The following is a 27195-nucleotide window of genomic DNA, read 5'->3' as shown; positions in this document are numbered from 1 at the left end:
AAACAAGATCGATGAACCTTTAACCAGATTCACCAAGAAAAAGAGAGATAGGACACAAATAAATAAAATTAGAAATGAGAGGGGAGAAATAACAACTGACACAACAGAAATACAAAATATTGTAAGAAAATACTATGAAGAACTGTATGCCAAAAAACTAGACAACCTAGATGAAATGGACAAATTCCTTGAAACATATAATCTTCCAAAAATCAACCTGGAAGAATCAGAAAATCTAAACAGACCAATTATAACAAATGAGATTGAAACAGCTATAAAAAAAACTCCCAAAAAAGAAAAGTCTTGGGCCTGATGGCTTCACAAGTGAATTCTACCAAATATTCAAAGAAGAACTAACTCCTATCCTTCTCAAGCTATTTCAAAAAATTCAAGAGGAAGAAAGACTTCCAAACTTTTTTTATGAGGCGAGCATAATTCTGATTCCAAAAGCAGGCAAAGACAACACAAAAAATGAAAATTATAGGCCAATATCCCTGATGAATTTAGATGCAAAAATCCTCAACAAAATATTAGCAAACCGGATCCAGCAATATATGAAAAACATCATACATCATGATCAAGTGGGATTTATTCTTGGGAGGCAAGGCTCATACAATATTCGCAAATCAATCACTGTGATTCATCACATAAATGAAAGGAAGGAGAAAAACCACATGATAATTTCAATAGATGGAAAAAAAGCATTTGATAAAATCCAGCACCCATTCATGATCAAAACTCTCAGCAAAGTGGAAATACAGGGAACATACCTCAACATGATAAAGGCCATCTCTGACAAACCCACAGCCAACATCATACTCAATGGGCAAAAATTAAAAGCAATCCCCTTAAGATCAGGAATAAGGCAGGGGTACCCCCTTTCACCACTCTTATTCACCATAGTTCTGGAAGTCCTAAGCACAGAAATCAGACAAGAAAAAGAAATAAAAGGCATCCAAATTGGAAAAGAAGAAGTAAAACTATCATTATTTGCAGATGATACAATATTGTATATAGAAAATCCTAAAGTCTCAGTCAAAAAACTACTAGACCCGATAAATGAATTTGGCAAGGTGGCAGGATATAAAATCAATACTCAGAAATCAGAGGCATTTTTATACACTAACAATGAACTGTTAGAAAGAGAAATCAAGGAATCAAGCCTCTTTACCATTGCAACCAAAAAAATAAAGTACCTAGGAGTAAATTTAACTAGGGAGATTAAAGACTTGTACTCAGAAAATTATAAAACATTGATAAAAGAAATCAGGGAAGATACGAACAAGTGGAGGCATATACCATACTCATGGTTAGGGAGAATAAACATCATTAAAATGTCTATATTACCCAAAGCAATTTATAAATTCAATGCAATACCAATTAAAATAGCAATGACTTACTTCAAAGATATAGAACACATATTCCAAAACTTTATATGGAACCAAAAGAGAATATGAATAGCCTCAGCAATCTTGAAAAGGAAGAATAAAGCGGGAGGTATCACACTTCCAGATATCAAGCTATATTATAAGGCCATTGTACTCAAAACAGCATGGTACTGGCATAAGAACAGGCATATAGATCAATGGAACAGAACTGAGAACCCAGAAATAAACCCACACTTTTATCAACAACTGATATTTGACAAAGGAGATAAGACCATACATTGGAGTAAAGACAGCCTCTTTAACAAATGGTGTTGGAAAAACTGGACAGCTACCTGCAAAAAAATGAAACTAGACTACCAACTTACACCACTCACAAAAATAAACTCAAAATGGATAAACGACTTAAATGTAAGCTGTGAAACCATAAGCATCTGAGAAGAAAACATAGGCAGTAAGCTCTCTGACATCTCTCGCAGCAATGTATTTGCTGATTTGTCTCCACAGGCAAGTGAAATAAAAGACAGGATAAACAAAGGGGACTTTATCAAACTAAAAAGCTTATGCACAGCTAAAGACAATAAGAACAGAATAAAAAGACAATCTACACAATGGGAGAATATATTTGACAATGCGTCTGATAAGGGGTTAATAACCAAAATTTATAAAGAACTTGTAAAACTTAATACCAGGAAGACAAACAATCCAATCCAAAAATGGGCAAAAGAAATGAATAGACACTTTCTCCAAAGAGGATACACAGATGGCCAATAGGCATATGAAAAAATGCTCAACATCACTAATCATTAGAGAAATGCAAATTAAAACCACAATGAGATATCACCTCACACCAGTCAGAATGGCGCTCATCAACAAAACAACACAGAATAAGTGCTGGTGAGGATGTGGAGAAAAGGGAACCCTTCTGCACTGCTGGTGGGAATGCAGACTGGTGCAGCCACTGTGGAAAACAGTATGGAGATTCCTCAACAAATTAAAAATCGAACTGCCTTTTGACCCAGCTATACATACCACTGTTAGGAATATACCCCAAGAACACCATAGCAGTGTTTGAAAAGAAGAAATGCACTCCCATGTTTATGGCAGCATTGTTCACAATAGCAAAGATCTGGAAACAGCCCCAAGTGTCCATCAGAGGACTAGTGGGTTAAAAAGCTTTGGTATATATATACTATGTAATACTACTCAACCATAAGAAATGATAACATTGGCTCTTTTACAACAACATGGATGGGCCTTGATAACATTATACTGAGCAAAATAAATAAATCAGAAAGAACTAAGAACTATATGATTCCATACATAGGTGGGACATAAAAATGAGACTCAGAGACATGGACAACAGTGTTGGGGTTACAGGGTGGGGGGGAGGAGAGGTATGGGGTTGGGGGAGGGGCACAAAGAAAACCAGTTAGAAGGTGACAGAAGACAATTTTATCAATGTCATCCCATCAAAATTAATAAAAAAAAAAAAAAGAATATGTTTCACGGCTAATTCAGACAGTTAGAAGGATAATATAAGGATGCTAATTCTGCTTCTCAGGCCACATCCTGCTCAAGTGGCCCCAAGCAAATTGGTGATTTGGCTCCTCTGATTTTGCCAATTGGATTTAGAAAAAAAAAATAGGTCAGGAATGCCCTGAAATGGAACTAACAATACAACACATGAGCATAAATTTAAAGGACTTTTAGATACTGTAGCTGATGTATCTCTTATTGCTAAGCTACATTGGCCTCCTTCCTGGCCCACTCAGGGAGCAGCCACAGAATTACAAGGTATAGGGCAGAGTAAATCCCCTCAACAAAGTTCCAGTTTTCTACATTGGGAAGATTAAGAAGGTCATTCTGGATTTTTTTAAGCCTTATGTGCTCCCTTGATGGCCAATTAATTTGTGAGGTAGAGATGTTTTGAAAAATATCGAAGTGTTGCTTGTCAGTCCTAATGGTTTAGTCAGTACTCAGATGCTTGATTGGGGATTTTTGCCCACCAAGGGTCTACGGAAAGAACAGCGAGGAATTCTCACCCCCATAGAAGTGGCACCCAATACCAGAAGGTGTGGATTAGGATATCAAAATTTAGCATAAGGGCCTTGGTAGCTCCTGCTACCTCAATAATGCATTGTGCAGACCCAATTACTTGGAAATCAGATAATCCTGTATGGGTAGACCAATGGCCCCTTTCTCAGGAGAAACTTAGGGCAGCTGCTCAATTGGTACAAGAGCAGCTACAGCTTGGGCACATTAAACCTTCTAATAGCCCATGGAATACACTTCCATATTTTGATCTTGTTGCCTCCTGGATTATCAAGGGGCATAGGCAACCCTTATAGCTTATAGGTTTTGAGCCTCAAAATTATTGTTGCTTTTTTCAAAGGATCAACAATGGCTCTGGGAAACTTCCACTGAATGGCAAATCGCTCTTGCAAATCAATGGACAACTTTATACTGAAACTGTCAACTTAAAATCAGCTCAAAGTCTAGAATTACATGCCATTATCATGGCTTTTCAGCATTTGCCATATTCCCCCTTTAATCTATATACAGACAGCAAATCTTTACTTATGGTGTTTCCACTATAAAGACTGCTGTCTTAGGGACAAATGCTGATGAACTATTTCAACAGTTCCTCCTTCTTCAAAGACTTGTATGTCAACATAGAGCTCCATGTTTCATAGTACATACCTGAGCTCACTCCATGCTCCCTGGAGCTTTACCACAAGGGAATGCCCCCTCTTTTTTTTCTTTTCTTTTCTTTTTTTTTTTTTTTTGTATTTTTCTGAAGTTGGAAATGGGGAGGCAGTCAGACAGACTCCCGCATGCGCCCGACCAGGATCCACCCAGCACGCCTACCAGGGGTAATGCTCTGCCCATCTGGGGTGTTGCTCTGTTGCAACCAGAGCCATTTTAGCACCTGTGGCAGAGGCCATGGGGCCATCCTTAGCGACTGGAGTGGCTTTGCTCTGGTGGAGCCTTGGCCGTGGAAGGGGAAGAGAGAGACAGAGAGGAAGGAGAGGTGGAGGGGTGGAGAGGCAGATAGGCACTTCTTTTGTGTGCTCTGGCCAGGAATCGAACCCGGGAATCCTGCACACCAGGCTGATGCTCTACCACTGAGCCGACAGGCCAGGGCCTAGGAATGCCTTTGTTGATCAAGCTACCCAAAAGAAAATTATTTGGAGCAACCATGGCTGATCGAGCAATTCAGTCTTATACTATTCATCACCACAATGCTGCATCCTGGTGTAAACAGTTCCAACTTTCTCGGGAAGCAGCATGGCAGATTGGGAAATTCTGTCCAAGGGGTCCTATACTACAATCTGCCCCTTCATTTGGAGTTAACCCTCAAGGACCCCTACCAGGACAACTTTGGCAAATGGATGTTACTCATATACCTTCATTTGGCAAACAGTCCTAGGTCCACGTTACAGTGGACACATATTCTGGATTTATAGTAACCTCTGTCAGAACAGGAGAGGCTGCTAAGCATGTTATAGCTCATTGTCTGTATGCATTGTTCTATTATTGGATTTCCTAAACTGGTTAAACTGAAAAGCCTCCTGCATATGGAGCAAAAGCATTTACTGTATTTTGTCATGCTTACAATCTTTAAAGTTAAGGTATTATTAAAGTGTACCCAGCAAATATTTTAAGGTCAATTAAAAAAATAATTTAAAAGGGGGTAGTCATATCCTGGAACTCCTATGGGTCTACCATATCATGCTTTTTACTTAAAAAAATTTAAATTTCTTTTGAATGCTGATGAACATGAGACACCAAATCTTTTTTGCCTGCAAACTACTACCTTCTTTATTTGTTCCAGCTAATAACACTGTTTTGTCTTTTTCCAAATAGCTCCAGATATATGAAAAAGATTTATATAGGCAGATGGGGATCCTCAAACCCCTCAACGAAATCTTCTGAGCATGGCTTTTAAGATACCTAGAGGCAAAAAAGCCCCATAGAATCAGGTGAACTACCAGCTTTTAGGATACACCCTTAAAGGCTCCAATGCCACAAAGGGGTCTCATAGGATGCCATCTGGGTCCTGCTTCAATAGTGGAAAGGAAGGTCATTGAGCTAAAGCCTGCCAGGCTTACATGCCTCTGCTGTGAGGAAACAGGGACACTGGAAGGTAGGCTTCCCCCTCGCTCCTCTAAGGAAGGGTTCAGTCTCTTCCAGCCCTGCTCCAGCCACCTATGACCTAACCTTGCCCAGAGTGCTGGGGTTTGCCACTGAAGGCTGAAGGGGCCCAGGGCCATCGGCCCCATCTACGACACTGTGGACAAGCCTAGGGTATTTCTTCCAAGAAGCAGGTAAACTGATCTCATTTGCACAAGGGCCACTTAACTATGTCTTGCCTGAATAGTCAGGTTTTTTATTCTTCCCTCGAAGATCTCTGTTGTGGGTGTTGAAAGTCCTATTTTCGCTGCTTTGTTTAATATATAGTGTTTCCTTTTTTCCTCCTATCTCAATTTCCCACTCATATTTCAGGCTGGGACCTACTCCTAATTTAGAGCTCTCTTTCCCCCTTTTGCCAACTTCTATTATGAACCTACCTTTGCCACTCAGCTTAGTGTATCCCAAGGTTCTCTTTACCAAGCCACAGTCACAGAGCTCCAGGGAAAAGCACCCTGGTCTCATTTCTCCAGGCAGAGGAGAACAGAAGCTCCATATCCACACATGCTGCAGATGGCTTTTCCAGTCTACCTGAATCATTACCAGCTAGAAGCAGATGTCATTGGGACTTAGACATGAGCTGCAAAGTATAGAATTATGACAACAATTCCAGTGCCATGAGGACTTTTCCTGGAGATAAACTTTTCCTGGACTCCTGCTGCTTGTGACAACAGACTGCACTGGGGTTGGGTTGCATTTTTCAGGGATCTGGAATGGTGTTGGGGCCAACTTCGACTTGGTGAACATGTTAAGGACACTACTCTTTTATGGATTCTTGCTGTATTGGCCAAGAGTTTGTTTAAAGGCTTTAATCACTGTAAAAAAAAATAGAAGACTAGATAAAGAAGATGTGGCACATATACACCATGGTATACTATTCAGCCATAAGAAATGATGACATCGGATCACTTACAACAAAATGGTGGGATCTTGATAACATTATACAGAGTAAAATAAGTAAATCAGAAAAAAATCAGGAACTGCAGGATTCCATACATTAGTGGGACATAAAAATGAGTCTAAGAGACATGGACTAAGTCTAAGAGTGTGGTGGTTATGGGGGGCGGGGGGAGGTAAGGAGGGAGGGGGGAGGGTTACAAAGAAAACTAGATAGAAGGTGACGGAGGACAATCTCTGTATGGGTGATGAGTATGCAACAGAACTGAATGACAGGATAACCTGGACATGTTTTCTTTGAATATATGTACCCTGATTTATTGATGTCACCCCATTAAAATAAAAATTTATTTATAAATATATATATATATATATATATATATATATATAAAGAGGACTGTAAATTTAAAGAATAAAATAGCAATAAATAAGTACCTATCAAAAATAACCTTAAATGTAAATAGATGAAATATTCCAATCAAAAGACATAGGATAACGGCATGGATAAAAAAATATAGGACTCATACATATGCTGCTTATAAGAGAGCCACCTCAGAACAAGAGATACACATAGACTGAAAGTCAGGGGATGGAAAAAATATTTCATAAAAATATAAATGAAAAAAACAACAACTGGGGGAGCAATATTTATATCTGACAAAATAGTCTTTAAAACAAAGGCTATATGATAAGGGATAAAGAAGGTCACTACCTAATGATAAGGAAGCAATCCATCAGGAGGATATAACCATTGTAAATATTTATGCATCTAATATAGGAGCACCTAAATATATAAAGCAGATATTGATGGACATAAAGGGCAAGATCAACAGCAATACTATAATAGTAGGAGATTTTAATACCCCACTAACATCAATGGATAGATCCTCCAGACAGAAAATTAACAAAGAAATGGTGGCCTTAAATGACACACTAGATCAACTGGATTTAATGGATACCCTCAGAACTTTTTACCCCAAAGTAGTATAACATACATTCTTTTTAAGTGCTCATGGTACATTCTCTAGGATAGACCACATGTTAGGACACAAAACAAGTCTCAATAAATTTAAGAAAACTGAAATCATATCAAGCATCTTCTCTGATCACAATGGCATGAAACTAGAAATCCACTACAATAGAAAAACTGAAAAACATTCTAACACTTAAAGGCTAAATAGCATTTATTAAACAACAAATGGGTTAACAATGAGATCAAGGAAGAAATATAAGATGTCCTTGAAACAAATGAAAATGAACATACAACAACTCAAAATTTATGGGACACAGCAAAAGCAGTCCTGAGAGGGAGGTTCATAGCATTACAGGCATACTTAAGAAGCTAGAAATATCTCAAATAAACAACTTAACCATGCATCTAAAAACTAGGAAAAGAACAAATAAAGCCCAGAGGAAGTATAGGGAAGAAAATAAAGATCAGAGCAGAAATACATGACATAGAGGACTAAAAAACAATACAAAAGATCAATGAAACCAAGAACTGGGTCTTTGAAAAGATACACAAAATTAAAGAACCTTTAACCAGACTCACCAAGAAAAAAAGAGAGAGGACTCAAATAAATAAAATTAGAAATAAACGTGAAAAAGTAACAACTGACACAGCAGAAATACAAAGGATTGTAAGAAAATACTATGAAGATCTGTATGCCATAAAACTGGACAACCTAGGTGAAGTGGATAAATTCCTAGAAACATACAATCTTCCAAGATTCAATCTGGAAGAATCAGAAAACCTAAACAGACCAATTAAAACAATTAAAATGGAAACAGTTATTTAAAAACTCCCAGCAAATAAAAGTCCTGGACCAGATGGCTTCACAGGTAAAGTCTTGGACCAAATATTCAAAGAAGAACTAACACTTACCTTTCTGAAACTATTTCAAAAAATTCAAGAGGAGGAAAAACTTCCAAGCTGCTCTTATGAGGCAGGAATTATCCTCATTCCAAAGCCAGGTAAAGACACTATAAAAAAAGAAAACTATAGGCCAATATCCCTGATGAACATAGATGAAACCAGATCAAGCAATACATAAAAAAAAAATAATCATAATCAGGATCAAGTGGGATTTATTTTGTGGAAGCAAGGCTGGTACAATATTTGCAAATCAATAAATGTGATTCATCACATAAATAAAAAGAAAGATAAAAAATCACATGATAATATTAATAGATGCAGAAAAAGCATTTCATAAAATCCAGCACCTTTTTATGATAAAAACTCTCAGCAAAGTGGAAATACAGAGAACATGCCTCAACATAATAAAGGCCATTTATGACAAACTGACAGCCAACATCATACTCAGTGGGAAATAATTAAAAGCAATCCCCTTAAGATCAGGAACAAGGGTCAGGGGTGCCATCTTACACCATTCTTATTGAACATAGTTCTGGAAGTCCTAGCCACAGCAATCAGACAAGAAGAAATAGAAGGCATCCAAATTGGAAAAGACAAAGTAAAACTATCATTATTTGCTGATGATATGACACTGTACATAGAAAACACTAAAGTCTCAGTCAAAAAACTACTAGACCTGATAAATAAATTTGGTAAGGTGGCAGGATATAAAGTTAATATTCTGAAATCAGTGGCATTTTTATACACCAACAATAAATTGTCTGAAAGAGAAAACAAGGAAACAATCCCCTTCACTATTGCAACAACAACAAAAAAATAAAGTACCTATGAGTAAATTTAACCAAGGAGGTAAAAGACTTGTACTTGGAAAATTATAAGATATTGAAAAAAGAAATCAAGGAAGATACAGACAAGTGGAAGCATATACCGTGCTCATGGATAGGAAGGATAAACATCATTAAAATGTCTATATTATCCAAAGCAATCTATAAATTCAATGCAATTCCTATTAAAATACCAATGACATACTTCAAAAATATAGAACAAATATTCCAAAAATTTATATGGAACCCAAAAGGAACACAAATAGCCTCAGCAATCTTGAAAATAAAGAATAAAGTGGAAGGTATCACACTTCCTGCTATCAAGTTATACTTCAAGGCCATTGTACTCAAAACAGTTTTGTACTGGCATAAAAACAGGCCAGTAGAAACAGAGAACCCAGAAATAAACCCACACCTTTATAGTCAATTGATATTTGAAAAAGGAAGTAAGAGTATACAATGGAGTAAAGACAGTCTCTTTAATAAATTGTGTTGGGAAAATTGGGCAGCTACCTGCAAAAAAATGAAACTAGACCACCAACTTACATCATGCACAAAAATAAACTCAAAATGGATAAAAAGACTTAAACGTAAGGAGCGAAACCATAAACTCTTGGGAGAAAACATAGGCAGTAAACTCCTCGATATCTCTCATAGCAATATATTTGTCAATTTATTTCCACGGGCAAGTGAAATAAAGGACAAAATAAACAAATGGGACAATGTGAAATTAAAAAGCTTTTGCACAGCAAAAGACATCATCAACAAAATAAAAAGACAACCCACACAATGGGAGAATATATTCACCAATATGTCTGATAAGGGGTTAATAACCAAAATTCATAAAGAACTTCTAAAACTCAACACCAGGAAAGTAAACAATCCAATTAAAAAATGGTCAAGAACTGAATAGACACTTCTCCAAGGAGGACATACAGATAGCTAATAGGTATGTAAAAAATGTTCAACATCATTAATCATTGGAAAATGCAAATTAAAACCACAATAAAATACCACCTCACACCTGTCAGAATGACACTCATTAACAAATCAACGGACAATTAGTGCTGGCAAGAGTCTGGAGAAAAAGGAACCTTCCTGCACTGTTGGTGGAGAACTGTATGGGGTTTACTCAAAATATTAAAAATGAAACTGCCTTTAACTTAGCTATCTCACATTTAGAAATATATCCTAAAAACACCAAATTACTGATTCAAAAGAAGATACACACTCCCATGTTTATTGCAGCATTGTTTACAAACTATAGAAATGATCCCAGAAAGTACAGTCTTGCAGCATTGTTTGCAATAACCAAAATCTGGAAACAGCCCAAGTATCTATCAGTGGACAAGTGGATTAAAAGCTGTGGTACAGCCTGACCTGTGGTGGTGCAGTGGATCAAGCATCGACCTGGAATGCTGAGGTCACAGGTTCAAAACCCTGAGCTTGCCTGGTCAAGGCACATATGGGAGTTGATAATGCTGAGGTCGCAGGTTCAAAACCCTGAGCTTGCCTGGTCAAGGCACATATGGGAGTTGATGCTTCCTGCTCCTCCCCCTTTCTCTCTCTCTCTCTCTCTCTCTCTCTCTCTCTCTCTTTCTCTGTCTCTATTCACTAAAATGAATAAATAAGTAAAAATATTTTTTTTAAAAAGCTATGGTACATATTTATATATACAATAGAATACTATGGAGCCATAAAAAAAGAAGAAAATCTTACCTTTTGCAATGGCATAGGTGGACCTGGAGATTATTATGCTAAATAAAATAAGCCAGGCAGAGAAAAACAAATATCATATGATCTCATTTATATGTGTAATCTAATGAACAATGTGAACAGAGGAATGGAATAGCGGCAGAGGTGGGGGTCACAGGGAGTAGAGGGACAGCAGTCAGAGGGAAGAAGGATGAGGGGATGGGATTCGAAAAGGTGATGGGATTCGAGGGGGGAAGGGGAGAGGGTGTTAGGGGAAGGGGACCAAAGGGGGTATGATGGGGGACATGGAAGTTGGGGTTGAGTGTGTTATACTGAGTAGGACACTTGAATTCATGTTAATGCAATATATTTTATATTAAAATTAATAAAAATTTTTATAAACCAAAAAATATAAAAAGAAACAAACAAAAAGAATGCTAGTGGACAGAAAGTGATATGTCATGGTAGTTTTGACCTTCCCTTTTAAAAACCTTTTGATTGAATTTATTGGGGAGATATTGGTTAATAAAATTATACAGTTTTCAGATGCACAATTCTACAATACATTATCTGTATATTGCACTGTGTATTCACCACCCTAAGTCAAATCTCCCTCCATTACCATCTTTCTCCCCCTCTATCCTCCTTCAAGTCCCCCAACCCTTTCCCCCCCTGCAATCCCCATGTGTCTATAACTTTTTTTCTTTGCTTAATCCTTTCACCTTTTTCATCCCTCTCCTTAATCCACAGCTGTCAGAGGGGATGTGGGTTGTGGGATCTGCCTTTTCTTAATGACTATTCATGTTGATTCTCTTTTGAACATTTGGAAAAATGTCTATTTGGATGTATTGTCTATTTTTAAATTGTGATGTCTTTTTATTATTGAGTTGTAATTATTCTTTATATATTAGATACAAGTCCCTTTTTAGATATGATTTTCAAATACATTTTTCCAATCTGTGGGTCATCTTTATACTTTCTTAATGGTATCATTTGCAGCACAGAAGTTTTTAATTTGTATGAAGCCAATTTATCTATTTTTTTCTTTTATTGCTTGAGTTTTTTGTGTTGTTTTTAAGAAGCCATTGCCTAATCCAACACAGTAATGTTTACTCCTTTTTTTTCTCCTAAGAGTCTTATAGATTTAGCTCTTAAATTTATGTCCTGATCTGTTTGAAAAAAACTGTTTTAATCTTTATCCATATTTTATGAACAATCTAAAAAGTCATATTGTACACATTTACCTTCTCATCTTTCTACATACATATCTAATGCTAACACTGTCTATTGTCATAGCTTTATATCTACTTATCTATTTCTTTCACTGTTCTTCTTCAATCTATAGTTCTATCTCTATTTTTCTAATTTTGTCTCCTTTTTTAAAATTTAATTTAGAAAATAAAATTTAACAGGGTGACATTGATCAATAAGAGTACATAGGTTTCAGGTAAACATTTCTATAGCATTTGAACTGTTGATTATGTTGTATACCCATCACCCAAAGTCAAATCACTTTCAGTCACTGTAATTTTGTCCCTCTTTATTGCGTTCCCCCCCCACCTTCCCCACATTCCCTCCTCGTGGTAACCACTTCACTTTTATCTATATCCATGAGTCTCAGTTTATATCCCACCAATGTGTGAAATCATATTGTTCTTAGCTTTTTCTGATTTATTTCACTCAGTATAATGTTCTAAAGCAGTGGTCCCCAACCCCCGGGCTGTAGACCGGTACCGGTTCGTGGGCCATTTGGTACTGGTCTGCAGAGAAAGAATAAATAACTTACATTATTTCTGTTTTATTTATATTTAAGTCTGAACGATGTTTTATTTTTAAAAAATGACCAGGTTCCTTCTGTTACATCCATCTAAGACTCACTCATGACACTTGTCTTGGTCACATGGTACATTTATCCATCCCACCCTAAAGGCCAGTCCGTGAAAATATTTTCTGACATTAAACCGGTCCATGGCCCAGAAAAGGTTGGGGATTACTGTTTTAAAGGTCCACTTATGTTGTCGGAAATGACACTATGCCATCATTTCTTATGGCTGAGTAGTATTCCATTGCATATATGTATCACATCTTCTTTATCCAATCCTCTATTGAGAGACACTGGTTGTTTTCATGTCTTGGCCACTGTGATAATGCTGTGATGAACATGAGGCTGCCTGTGTATTTATGTAACAATTTTTTTGAGTTTTTGGAGTAAATAACCAGTAAAGGGATTGCTGGGTCATATGGTAGGTCTATTCTAATTTTATCTCTATTTATATAATTTGATCAGACATTAGGACCAGAAATAACTTCAGAATTTATCTAGTTCAACTGAGACAGATAATTTAAATGATTTACTGGAGGCCACACAGCTCTTAATCTTCTTTATGTTAATAAAAGAGATTTTTAATATGTAAATTAATATTATTAGAATAATAAATTAACCTCAAAATTAATTTAGGTAAAATATATTTTTAATAAGATCTCAAGTCTCTAAACTTTAAAATAGTTTACTTTTTAAATTCATGAAAAAGAAATAATTCAAACATAAATGCTTAACTAATAGCTTTACTTTTAATTTAATAAGTGAATCTCATCTTTTTATCAAGTCATGTCTACCGAAGTCTTTCCTTGTGTCTTATCAGAGAACCAACTTTTTAAATTAGCTCCTAGGGCTTATTTCTAGATTGGCTTACATAATGCATTCAATAAATATTTAAAAAGCACTTTCTAGGAAACTTGCTTTCTGCTAGACTCTGTCTTCTGCCATAAAGATGCTTATCATCTAGTGAAGAAATCATACACATTAGTAGAGAAGTACAGTATTTGTAGATCCTATCAAAGATTACTGGAGACCCAAAGGTGATCATTTTACGTGAGATAGTGTTGTGAGTAGAGCCATGTAAGACTGATAGAGACAATGGTATTTGAGCTAAATATTTAGCTCAATATTGATATGGGAGATATTAGTAGATGCTTGGTATGCATGGGGAATAGAGGTGGGTGGGAAGAAACCACAGGAGAAAGTATTCTAAGCAAAGAAAAAAAATCTAAAAAAAGGCAGTGACATGAAACACCAAACTACATTGAGAGCAATTGTGAGAGTTAGAATAAAGCTGAAGGCTTCTCAGTAACCAAAACCAATTAGTATTTGATGTATCTTTGACAATGAATCCCCTTTACTTTGCTCTAAGATATTGATAAACCAGTGATACTGTATTGGTAACATTCTATAAGGCTGAGGATCTGATTAAGCAGGACTTTCTATTTGCTACTGTGATGATTGAGGGTTTATTATGATTAAAAATGTAGTTGGTGCCCCAGCCAGTTAGCTCAATCTGTTAAGAGCATCATTCCAAAACAACAAGGTTGTGGGTTTGATCCCCAGTCAGGGCATACATGGGAAGCAGCCAATGAATGTACAACTGAGTGAAACAACAAATCAATTGTTTCCCTTCCCCCTCTCTTCTCTTTCCCTTCCTCTCTCTTTCTCTCTGAAACAATACATCAGATGAAATTAAGCCCTGGCTGAATAATTCAGTTGGTTGGAGCATTGTCCTGGAGCGTAGAGGTTGCTAGTTGCATTTCCTGGTCTGACCAGGCACATACAGGAGTAACTCTATGTTCCTATCTCTCTCCCCCTGCTCCCACTTCTCTCTAAAAAAATAAATGGTAGTTGGTTTAGTTCTGCACTTAACTTACCCATTATTGTGTGATAGTGTGAGTGTTGCAAGATAGGCAGCCTTTTATAAATCCCAGATTCTCTGTACAACTGAATACAACTTGCCTAGCCTAGTTTTTATCCTCTCAATGAAGACATACATATATTTCTATTTAACTAAGGCAATATTAAAAAATTTACAGAATGTCTAAAAGAGCCTGACCAGTGGTGGCACAGTGGATAGAGCATCGACTTAAGATGCTGAGGTCCCAAGTTCAAAACCCCAAGGTTGCCAGCTTGAGTGCAGGGTCACCAGCTTGAGCGTGGGGTCACTGGCTTGAGAGTGGAATCATCAACATGGTCCCATGGGTGCTAGCTGGAGCACAAAGGTTGCTGGCTTGAGTAAGGGGTCACTGGTTTGGCCCAAGCCCCCAATTTAAGGTACATATGAAAAGCAATTAATGAACAACTTAATTGATACACCTACAAATTGATGTGTCTTATCTCTCTCTTCCTGCCTGTCTCTATTGCTGTCTGTCTCTGTCCCTCTTGTTAAAAAAAAATGTCTAAAAGACTTAAAATAGCTCTATTTTCTGTCATTGTGTGCTCTGCTTAGAGTGAACATTTCTTTGTTCTCCCTGACAATGCCTTTAGGTGTCCTTGTTTCTTCATCTATTAAACAACCACTTGATGACAATCTGTGATACTATTTCATGACATTACCTACAAGCACTTAGTTGACACATAGGTACTCCATGGTTTAAATATGCATCAGGTCAACTGAAGCTAGGTTTAGGGAGAAACACCCAATGGTACCCTGTGCCAAAGGAAAACCTGGACTACTTCAATTCTTGAAGGTTGAGGTCACAGGACACTAAGGATTTATATGAAAAGATTGAAAAATAATTCAGATAACAAATATCTCCTCCATTTCCGAATGAGTTTCAGTACCTCCAGCTATTATGGTAATGGGAGGGGGACTAAAATGAAAAGTGTAAATGGTACAAAGATTGTAAAATGACTGGAAGGGAGAGAAATCTTACTGAATCTGTTAAAAAGATACATCTTTGCAAACGGGGTTAAATGTCAGTGTTCCAGCTCTCAGGATTAAGTCATCACTAAGACACCAATAAATTCTTTTAAGGTTCAGCAAGCCAGGGCCCCAAAGGTTCACAGCTCCTGAGAATGTTCTCAGAGTAAAATAAAATGTAGAATGCATCTCTATATATCTGTAACTCAAGGTAACTTTGTCTCATATTTGCTTCTCAAGGCCTTTCTCTAGATACTTTGGCTGTGAATCCTGGTTTTGCTATTTCCAAGCTTGTGACCTACAACAAATTACTTCCTCTTTGAACTTCTGTATTGCTAGTTATAAAATAATGATAATAATTTGTACCCTACAGGACTATTTTAAAGATTAAGTAAGTTAACATGTGTCAAAATCTTAGCCAAGTGGCAATTATATAGCAAGCACTCAAGTGACAATTATAAAGCAAGTGCTCAATGAATTACCTCTAGATTTATGTGCTTTCAAGCTGCCTTCATCTCTTTTTTATTAATACATTTGTATGCACTGCTCTCCCTGCACCTCTATGTCTTTTTCACATGACTCATTCCACTCCCAATTTGTACCATTTACCCTTTTGTATTTTTTAAAAAATCTATAACTTGTATCTATCTTATGTTCCATATTTTAAGTATATCTACCTCTATTTTTATAATTGTTATAGATAAGTATATATTTAGCTCTCTTTTGATATCTTTATATCACCTTTGTAAATCACTATATTATCCTATATTTCTAGATTTATATCATTATATTTCTAACCATTTATATTTCACCTTGCATTGCTATTTCTAATAGCCCATTTATCTAATAGCCTCTACATCTTTCCTTAAGATTAATGACTTTTAGCATAACATTTATATCTGTTTATTTATCTGCCTACCTACCTACCTACCTATCTAGCTATCATCCTCTATCTCTTTTGTTACTTATTGGAACTTTTAATATGGTCTTTATATTATCATGTAATAATTTATTAAATTTCAGTAGATAATGAAAGAAATCAAGTTATAAAATGCTGTATAATATATACATATGCTAGACTTATATGTATACATGAGTGTGCATGGGTGTGTACATGTTCACATGCATAAAAATTAAATTATTTCATCAACAAGGTGAAATGAAAATTATGCACTGGGACTCTGGGACCATACCTATTTCTGGAATACAAAGATGTAAACACTATAACTTCTTTTGCTGGAAGGACTCTTAGCTTGTGTGGAAGACTGGAGTGTAAATAATCAGGAACACATGATAGCTTTGATGATGGGGTGTGTCTAAAGTGCTGCCAGAGCATAGATTGAGTCATGTCTTTGGGGAGTCAGGGAACATTACAAAAGAAATGACATTGGAGTTGTTTCAAATGATGAGCAATAGTTCCATACATAAAGAAGGGGAAACAACATTTGCAAAGATCTGCCAAAGAGAATATCAAGACACACAGGGAGAATGAAAACTATTATACATGGCTTCACTTGATGAGTGGGGTGTCAAAGATTGGGACCATTGTTTTTCTTAAAGATCAGTTTTGTGGCTACTTTGAAAGTTACATGGAAGAAAGCCAGTCCATGCAGGATATCATGAAGACTTGAAATACAGCAGGGGCATTTGGTATGAACAAAAGAGGATTTAGCTGACAGCAATTATGAAGTAAAATAAAAAGTGTCTGGGATTATATGGTGGGGTAAGGAAGAAAAAGGATCAAGGGTGACTGACAGGTTTTTAGATTTAAAAACTGATATGGATAAATTTAGGAGGAGGAGATTTCTAAAGAGAGATAATGAGTAATTTTTGTCCACCTTGAGTTGGTTAAATCAAAGAGCAAAAAGTCTCAAAACATATATAGGCTCAAATATTAAAAGACCATACTGGAACTTATCCAAAACAACAGTTTAGTTTGAGGACAGCTCCAAATAAGAAATGCCCTTTGAAAGACTTTTAAACCTCACTGAAGAAACAAAAGAATGTGCTATATCTACCCCTGTCTTTAGACAATCTCAGTACTAACTCCCTCTTTAACCAATGGCAATTCCGTCTTTAATTCTAGGACCTTTCACATCAAAAAAGGAAGAATGTCAGGAATTAGATACTTTGTTTGTTGACTTGACGACTGGGCTCTAAAATCATATTGTTGAAAACTTGAACATCTAGACTCATTGTCATTGAATTTATCCCCCCCCACCTTGTCCCACTTCTCTTTGTGAGAAGCAAGAAGCAGGAAGTAAAAATGGTTGTAGTGCTCTTTGATATTTGGATTAAACAATATCAACTCATTCTCTAGTGGTTTAAGATGTTTGAAACAAATGCAATTTCCGTCGTCCTTCCACTCATCTATCCATTCATCAATCAACAGAGTCATATTAACTCAGGAACCTAGAGATACCAAGATAAATAAGATAGAGATTTTTCCTTCAAGAAGTACACATTCTATCAAGAGATGAGTGGGAGAGATACAGCCATGAAGATTAAGTAATTCACATTTTTGTGGGGTCAACTGGTCTGTACTCCCAGCTTCCCTGGTTCACTGCTTTTATGAATACTCTAGGACTATCCAAGTTTGGAGCATCTTGGCAAATTGTATGATCAGAGAAATATTTCTCTGTTGTAGTGGAAAGAGTCCTCGTCTGGGACTAGAGCTACTTGGGACCTGGCAGCTTTAGGTCACCATATAGGTTTGTCTCTCTCTGGGTTTCAAAATCCTCATCTTGAGAATGACAGAATGGGACCAGATAATTCCTGGTGGTTCCTTGTTGCTCTGAAATTCTGAAAGTCTTTGGTCCTATTCAAGTTTGGAATGGTATGTGGACACCCTTTTGTAGTGAGTGATGGGATCCAAAAATGTAGACTTTGAAGTCAGGTTGATCTAGACAGAGACTTCCTCATGGGAGGGATTTCACACATATAATTAGGTCCCAAAGCACTCTCATACCCATTATCTGATTTTATCTTCATTAGAACCTGTCTAATTAAATGCTAAGTGCTTTAGATTAGTTATCTCATTGAATTCAGACAATAATTCTATGATTTTTCTAATTCTCCTTCTTTCTTTCTCTTCTTTTTTTTCCTTTTCTACTTTCTCTTCCTCCTCTTTATTTTTCTCTTTTCCTATTTTATAAGTAAGGAATCTAAGGCTCATGGAGGTTAAGTTGCTTTCACACCTTTATCAAGCACTGGAGCTCAAATTCAACCTCAAACCTCTCTAAATCTAATTCTCTGCTCACAAGCTTGGTCAGAACCTTAAATGCTTATAGGGGCTGGACAGTACCATAAACAAGTGAAACTATCCAGGTGGAAAGATTATTTCACTTTCTTTTTAATCTCATCAAAGAAAAATAAGAACACAAGTAAAATAATATAAGGAAACTTACCTTTTGGATTGTATTGTGAATATAGTAAGAAAAAAGACAGAGAATTACAGAACATAAAAGTGTATGACCTATCTAAGAGGGACAGGTATTATTCAGGTGGAGGTCAAGTAGGCTCAACTATATCAGATCTTTTTATTTTTAGGAGAAAACTTGATGGCTGCAATCTTAAACAAAAATCTCTCTGTTTCTAAATGTTAATGATTACTTATAAAATTATGTAAGCAGCAATGATTTAGGCAAAACATAAGAAGATATCCTACCTTGACTGTATCTGGTTCACAAAATGCCCGTTTATTATTTCTGTCCTGCACTGTGCAGCTCTCTTGAAGACTAATCCGTAGTATTAACTGTGCACCTGCTGTGAAGCAATCGGATGTTCAGCCAGGACTAGGATACTGCAGGCAGCCATCAATCCAGCTGTCTGCTGCTTGGTCAGCAGTTACCCTGAATGAATGTCAAATGCTCTTTTATTTATATTTCTTCTTTTCCAAGTGAGAGGAGGGGAGATAGAGAAGCAGATTTCTGCAATGTTCCCTGACCAAGATCCACTCGGCAACCCCCATCTGGGGCTGATGCTCTGCCCATCTAGGTCCATGCTCACAACTGAACTATTTTTAACACCTGAGGCAGAGGCTCCACAGAGCCATCCTCAACACCTGGAGCCAATGCACTCAAATCAATCAGGCCATGGCTGTGGGAGAAGAGAGAGAGAGAGAGAGAGAGAGAGAGAGAGAGAGAGAGAGGAGAGAGAGGGGTGCAGAAATAGATGGTCGTGTCTTCTGTGTACCATGACTGGGATTTGAACCCAGGACATCCACACGCCAGTCCAGTGCTCTACCACTGAGCCAACTGGCTAGGGCTTAAATAGCATTTTTGACTGAATGCTTATGCATAAAATAGTGGCCTTAATCCTTACAATAACTCATCAAAGAAGACTTACTTATCTCCATTTTAAAGATAAGTAAATTAATACTAAAGTCAGTTATAAAGGAATGCGGCTAGCTATGAGCAGCCAACCTGGGATGTTCGACTCAACTCTGACCCAATGTTGTGTTCATTTTGTACCTTTGAGGTAATTTTAACTGCTTCCAGTTAGAGAGCTCTCCTTCTTTTATATCCATCTGGTGAGACTATCAGACAAAGAAGAAGGCATGGGCCTGGAATCCTTGTTCAAGAAAAAAGACACCTTTTTCCCCTCATTATCCCCACCACCAGCTCTTCTAAGGATGGAGAAGAAACAGATGATGAAACAGAAGGAAGAAAACCAGAACCTACTCCACGGTCCAGAAGCTTCAACACTGAGGTGAGACACTCCCACACTCTGTAGGTGACTGCAAGGACAGGCACACAGGGAGGAGACCAGCTGCTGGAATGCCAACCTGGGTGATGAGCCAGGCAGATGCCAACCAATTGTCTCATGGTCTAAGTCAAACCCGGAGCCCTTATATAGAGACAGCCGTCTGTCCAGATGCCTCAGCCTGCATGACTGCTTGCTCTGAGACGGTAAGTCTAGGGACTGGGCCCTGGGATCAGGGAGGAGATGATGCTTCGGGGGGCTCAGACCTTCAGGGGTGAGACATAATGAGCGGAGAAGCTGGAAGCAGAGGAAGAGTGGTACATCAACTCAAGCACAAAAGTCTGGTGGACTTTTAGGGGACACAAGAATAATATCCGTGGAGTTAACGTGAAGAAATGGGGTGCTGAACTCAGTGTATTTGTCTTCAGTAATCCTGGCCTCACCCTTAGGTTCCATTTGTCCTCTTCAGGACCTCTCTCCCTGGAAAAGATACATTGATATTTTCTATCCTGTGAGCATAGTTGGGTGTAAGAGGGTGGTCTTCCCTAAGGGCACATGTATTTAGATATTTTCTATAAATAGAGAATGGAAATCTTTGCCCTTTGTGAGAAGTATTTTCAGTATTTCAGGAGCTTATTGAGAAGAGTTTTGTTGGGTGAGCTGATTGTTGAACTGGCCTCCCTGCTGAGCTGGTCACTAGGCAGCCTGTATGTGAACAGGTAGATTTGGGGAGTATGGAGGGGACTTCCCTCTGTTTCTTCTGGGCTGAATGCTTATGGGTGTCGTGTTGGACAGTGTGCCTGCATCCTTCATGTCATGTTTGTAATGTTCCTGACTTGTGGGCTTTAAGTGTGGCTGAATGTCCATCTTGTAATTAGGAACCTGGCACTTTGTGGGTTACCGTCTCTTAAGTAACTACTCCTCCTCTCAGAGGGGCTGAAGAAAGAAACTTTCTGAAGCTTGCAGGTGATTAAGGATGGCAATTCTCCCAGGCAAGTTGTTGTGTTGGTCTTGAGCCTTCCCAAGTCTGGTGTTTTGTATGTGCATGTTTTGCGTATGCTCATGAAGGCCTATTTAAACAAATTCACCTAAAAAGCTTTGAATACAGAGAAAGAAACATTTTTTGAAACAAACATTTTATGTTAGGTTTGAGCTACCCAATAAATAATTGGAGTCTTTACTTTTCATTGGATGCTTTGAGTGCAGATGGTGCCTGAGTGCTTGTTTTAATATATGTATTTTTTTCCATGTTTGCACAGTAAATGTGTGTGAGGAAATTCAAGCTCTTGGGAGGCTGGAGTCCCCACTTTGGACTACAGACTTAAGAGCACAGGTTACCTCTACCTTTGTGGAGCACCCTCCCACCACTTAGGGCCCCAGGAGGTGATGGGAATCCTCTTGTTGTCAGCCCCTTCTTTGGGGGGATGTTGGTATGCCCACGCTCCAGGGACAAAGCCTGGACACCTGCAACCCTGTTGTGCCCTTGAGCTATCTCAGATCAGAACTTCAGTCAGGTCGTTTGGCAGATCGAAGGCAGGTTTATAAACAATAGTGACTAATCTTGGGTCATATAACTCAGTAAGTATTCCTGAGTGAAGATCGAGGATGAGGGAGGCAGGGTATCTTCTTCTTGGTCCTGGCCCCTCCTCCCCAACTCTCACCCTATTAAAGCTGGTCTTTCTATCCTCAGGTCCTGCTCACAGGTCTGCATCGGAACCATGTGTGACCAGCAGCAGATTCAGTACTGCATGCCACTCCCCCAGTGCTGTGTGAAGGGTTCCTCCTTCTGCCCCTCCCCATCCCCCTGTCCTGGGAGCCAGGTGGTGGTTCAAGCCCCTTGTGGGATGCAACTTGTGGAGTGCCCCGCACCAAGCCCAGTTCAAGTTTCCCAGGTGAAATGCCAGGCTCCCTGCAAGTCTAAGACCACGCAGGTGAAGTGTCAGGCTCCATGCCAATCCCAGACCATGCAGGTGAAATGCCAGGCTCCATGCCAATCCCAGACCACGCAGGTGAACTGCCAGGCTCCATGCCAGTCTGAGGTTTGCTACATGCAGTGTGAAGCCCCAGGCCCTGTTCAGACCTGTTATGTAGCATGTGCTCCGGTTTGTTACACAGAAACTTGCTATGTGGAGTGCCCAGCCCAAACCTACGTGCCCTATCCAGCTCCCCAGCCTGTCCAGACTTACTTAGCGTGTCCCCCAGCATACCAGTCCCAGGGAAGATTCTCCACCCAGTGCCGATATGAGGGCTCCTTCAACGGCTGTGCTCCCCAGCGTCAGTCCCGGGCTTCATTCCGCACTTACGCACCCCAATGCCAGACCCAGGGCTCTTACGGGAGCTACCCCACACAGCGTCGCTCTCAGAGCACCAGCCGATGCCTCCCTCCTCGCCAGCTGCAGCCCTCTTCCCGCAGCTGCTTCCCGCCACAACACTCCGAGCCTTACTATGGCAGCTGCGCCCCATCAAGATGTCCTTCGGGTTCCTACAACTACTGCACACCACCCCGCTGCTCCGAGCCCATCTATAACAGTGACTGTTCTCGGGGTCCCACTTCAAGATATGGACCCAAGTACCGTGTAGAGATTTCCTCGCCCTGCTGCCCTAAGCAGGTTCCCCCCCAGAGGCGTCCTGTTCAGATTCCTCCCATCAGACGCCGCTATGAAAGTTGTCCTCCACGACCCTCCTGGGGTGCCTCCTGCCCGGATCTGAGACCACGTGCAGAGCCATATCCACTCCCAAACTGCTGTCCACCCCGGAGTTTTGACCAATGTCCAGAGCCATCACTGCTGCCACGTCCACGACCTGCCCCCCGTCCATGCTCACGCCCAGAACCATGTGCAAGCCCCGAGCGCCGCCCGTGCCCTCCACCGAGGAGACTTTCGGAACCCTGCATGTGTCCGGAGCCAAGTTCAGCCCCACGTCCTGCCCCACATCCAGCCCCACGACCTCGCCCAGAGTTTCCAGAGCCACAGCCACAGTTCAGTGAGTGCACAGAACCTCGTCCAGAGCCAATTCGTCGTCCAGCACCCTGCCAAAGCCCAGAGCCCTATGTGCAGCCTCGGCGCTGTCCCAGCCCGTGCTCAAACCCAAATCCCATTCCAGACCCAGGAGACCTAGGTTTTCATGAGTCCCGGCCATGCCACCTAGACAGGGAGCCCCCCAGCTCTGGTTATAACCAGAGTGGAGGGAGTGGTGCTAGCTATGGACCTAGTGATGTATTTCCAGAGCCACAGCGTCTGGGTGGTTATAAAGACCAAGGAGGCACCTCTTTTGGAGCGAAAGGTGGGCCCTCTGCCTATTTTTAAAGTAAGCACAGCTGAAACATTCCTTCCTCCTGCCCTGAAAAGGTTGCTCCTCCTTTCCCAGCAGTCACAATTTCTGTGTTCTTGTCTGCAATGCTCCAAAGCCGGTCAGAGGCTCCTGCTGCAGAGGTTATGTCCAAGCTCCTTTGCATGTCATCACAGGATACACAACTGGGGCTCAGACACCTCTGCAGCCTCACATCTGACTCCTCTGCTATATGTATCCTCAGTTCTAGACAAACCAGTCTCCACCAGGGCACATCTTGGGTGTTCCCCAGAACATACCTTAGATATCCCTGTCGCCAAGCCTCTGTTCATCTCCCGTCCCCCCATTCCTGGGCAACTTCTCTGTTACTTCCAACATCTGAAATCTAACCAACTTTCAAGGCCTCTTCCTTGGGGACTCTTCTACTTGTTTCTGCCCACAGAAGCCTGTGCTGACTTCCTAGAACTCACTGTGTCATCCATACCATCCCTTTGGCAAATGCCTTGCAACATCTCTAGAACTATTTTACTTTTCAGGTGTGTCTGTGTTACCTGCCCAACTAGGTTGTAAACTCCCATTTGAGTGAAGTCAATATCCCTAAAGTCCCTTGCTTCTCCTGAGGCAGGCAGCTCCCAGCAAGGCTTGTGGATGAGCATTTGAGCCATGATCTGTCCTGATTCACAATCCCTGAGACCAGGACAAGAGGAGACCATGTAACAATAAATATGATGCTCCCCTCGGATCCTGAGTCTTATGTAATGCCTGTTTATTACTTCTTCTTGACTCTCTGGGATGAGCTTTATATTTTGTTATTATTTTTCCTTTATTTTTTTGTATTTTTTTGAAGCTGGAAACGGGAAGGCAGTCAGACAGACTCCTGCATGTGCCCAACCGGGATCCACCCAGCATGCCCACCAGGGGGCGATGCTCTGCCCATCCAGGGCATCACTCTGTTGCGACTGGGGCAGAGGCCAAGGAGCCATCCCCAGCGCCCAGGCCATCCTTACTCCAATGGAGCCTTGGCTGCGGGAGGGGAAAAGGGAGACAGAGAAGAAGGAGGGGGGAAGGGGTGGAGAAGCAGATGGGCACTTCTCCTGTGTGCTCTGGCAGGGAATCGAACCCGGGACTTCCGCACGCCAGGCCAATGCTCTACCACTGAGCCAAACGGCCAGGGCTATTATTTTTCTTCTTGAATTTGTGGTTCCCATGGCTGAACTTTCCTTAGACTAGACCAAGTGGGCTACTTCGTGGGTTTTTAGTGCAGTGTCCCTGTTCCCTACTGGGAAAAAGAGACTAAAAAGGCACAAGAAATGAAGGATCAGGGAAGACAACTCTTCCTCTTCAGTTTAGGGGTAAAGAGCTTTAGGCCTGTGTTTGGCAGGTCACCAGCTCTGGGACTGTAGTCACTGCTGGATGACATCTGTGGAGTTAGGGGAGGATAGAAGAGAAGGGATGCTTCACTGGCTCCTGGGATACTATGCACAGGATACACTCTTCTTTCTTTCATAATAAACTATTTGCACTTTTTTAAGGGGATATACTATAAAAGGGAGCATCTGAGGCTGATGCATTCCTCTGTTGCTCCCAAATCCTATTAGCATGCTGGTTTTGGCAGCATTAAGGCAGGGCTTGGAAGGGCAGGAGAGCCAGGTGTCTCTTCCTTCCACTCCCTGGAAATGAGATGAGTGCTGGCTGGGGGACAGCGTTCCTGAGGAGAGCCCTTCTCCCAGAAAGAGAGAGCCCTGAGGCCGCCAGGATAACAATGAGGCAGCTCTGGCCTGGACCCGGAAGCTCTGGTCTACTGCTCTCTGCCTCAAGGGTCACAACCCCAGAGGGCCTCACAGCCCAGCAACACAGCTGGGCACCACAGGTCCAGGGTCTGGCTCTGAATATATCCTTCCCTCATCTAGGTACCTAGCCCTGCAATATCAGTAGTGGGGAACCAAAGAGACCACCTGGTAAAATTCTCTGTTATATAAAGAAAAACTAAGCTCTTCATGAGAAATCTATTTATTCATTGACAGTAGTCACTGTGAAGGAAATGTTTAACTCAGGTTCTTTTCTTCAACTGGTTTTCCAACCCCCTTCATTCAGATTTCTCTGATGAGGAATAGAGTGAGAAATAGCTAACTTGTTCACCAATCCCCCAGCCCCCTTCATCTGCTCATCCGACTATTCCTCAACCCCCTTACCTTGTTAATGATATCCCCATCTCTCCCTTCCACCTTGGTGCGGCCATTTAAACTAGCCAATCGGGAAAAAAATAAGATTGTACAGTCAACACTCCAGCCAACGGAGCAAGACCCAGCATTTTAGGGCCTGAATTAGGGATAAAAACAGAATTTGCCCTCTGCCCATGGGCTTGCTGGCTGGCTTTCAATAGCAGCAGCACGCCCTTCTGCAGAAGTTATTAAAGTTGCCTTGCTAAGGTATTTTGTCTCCACGAGTCTTACTTAATTTCATCTCTAAAAACTGCTTGTTTGCTAAGAAGACACTGGTGAAAGGGACAGACAGAATCCCTGTTTGCTGTCAGAAAGCTTGCAGCCTAACACAAGTGCTCAAAATGTGGTATCTGGACCAGCGGCATCGCAGCACCTAGGGGCCTTGTGAGAAATACAAGTGCATTGCCCCAGCCAGACCTACTGACACAGGGACTTGGGGAGTGAGACTCAGAAAGCTGTTTTAACCTGACCTCCAGGCATTTCTGATGTTTGCTTGTTACCAGTTTAGTAAAATACCTTAAATAGATAGAATATGAAATATAGAATATACAGTTGACTCTTGAACAATGTGGAAGTTAATGGTGCTAATCCATATGTACTTGAAATCTGCATGTAACTTTTGACTCATCTTGGTTGCAGTTGTTCTTCTTCCAGAGAGCTTTCTGTTCCAACCCAGTCATCTTTCCAACACAATTTTGGAGTCATCTCATTTATTGAACGAGTTATTTTTACCAGTCCCTCATTTGCCTTCTTTCTTAGAATCCAGGCTGCTCTAGCACTGTATCTGCTCTGTGGTACATGCCAGTTCAAAGTGACTCCATGGGACATTGCTAGGTTTCCACTGCCCAGGCCCCTGGGTGGGAGAACAGGATGAAGACAGGCTTGGAAACCCCAGATTCTCATTAGATCTCTCCTGTTGTTCTCTCCAATACACTCCTGGACAAAGACCCCTAAGCAGTCCATCCTCAAGGCACAGAAGAAACACAGTCTTAGCTGAGAGAGGGACATTCACACCTAAGAACCCACACCTTGCCTACCCCCAAGGCAGGACACAGGCTCTTTATTGTAATGATCCCATGACTGCACTGTCTACCCTCTGAGGACAGACTCTGGTCTTAAGAATAACTAGGCCTGGAAAGGGGTTGAGTGATGGGAGAATGGAGGGGCCTCTGGGTGAGCCAGGCTGGGACTAAGTCAGGGAACCATGGATGGCCTGGTGCTCCTTCACTGGCCAGGGCTACCAGAGCCAAACTCAGTGCCATCTCTGAGGCCACTAGAGCTCAGGACACATGGCACTTGTCTCTCCTGGGACTGGTCTCAGAGGTCCTTTACTTCCTCTGGTCGGATGCCCAGCCTTGAGCCCCCAGGCAGGCCCACCATGAAGGGTTTGTAGCAGTTAGAGGAAATGGGTACCCAGTGTGT

At 40.4% G+C, this 27195-nt stretch overlaps 1 protein-coding gene across 1 annotated transcript; it reads left to right on the top strand.

The window, feature by feature from the left end:
* Positions 1–20350: 20350 nt before the first annotated feature.
* Positions 20351–25883, top strand: KPRP (keratinocyte proline rich protein). Its single transcript, XM_066262103.1, has 2 exons — positions 20351–20469; positions 21954–25883. Exon 2 carries the CDS (start codon positions 21982–21984, stop codon positions 23566–23568), a length of 1587 nt encoding a protein of 528 aa, XP_066118200.1. The 5' UTR covers positions 20351–20469; positions 21954–21981; the 3' UTR covers positions 23569–25883.
* Positions 25884–27195: the final 1312 nt, after the last annotated feature.

The sequence above is a fragment of the Saccopteryx bilineata genome, chromosome 2 (assembly GCF_036850765.1).
Source record: "Saccopteryx bilineata isolate mSacBil1 chromosome 2, mSacBil1_pri_phased_curated, whole genome shotgun sequence".
Classification (NCBI taxonomy): Eukaryota; Metazoa; Chordata; class Mammalia; order Chiroptera; family Emballonuridae; genus Saccopteryx; species Saccopteryx bilineata.
This window is presented reverse-complemented; position numbering and strand designations above follow the sequence as displayed.

What these genes read in the sequence shown, in the direction of transcription:
- KPRP (XM_066262103.1), top strand. Translation starts at nt 21,982, where the DNA reads ATGTGTGACCAGCAGCAGATTCAGTACTGCATGCCACTCCCCCAGTGC.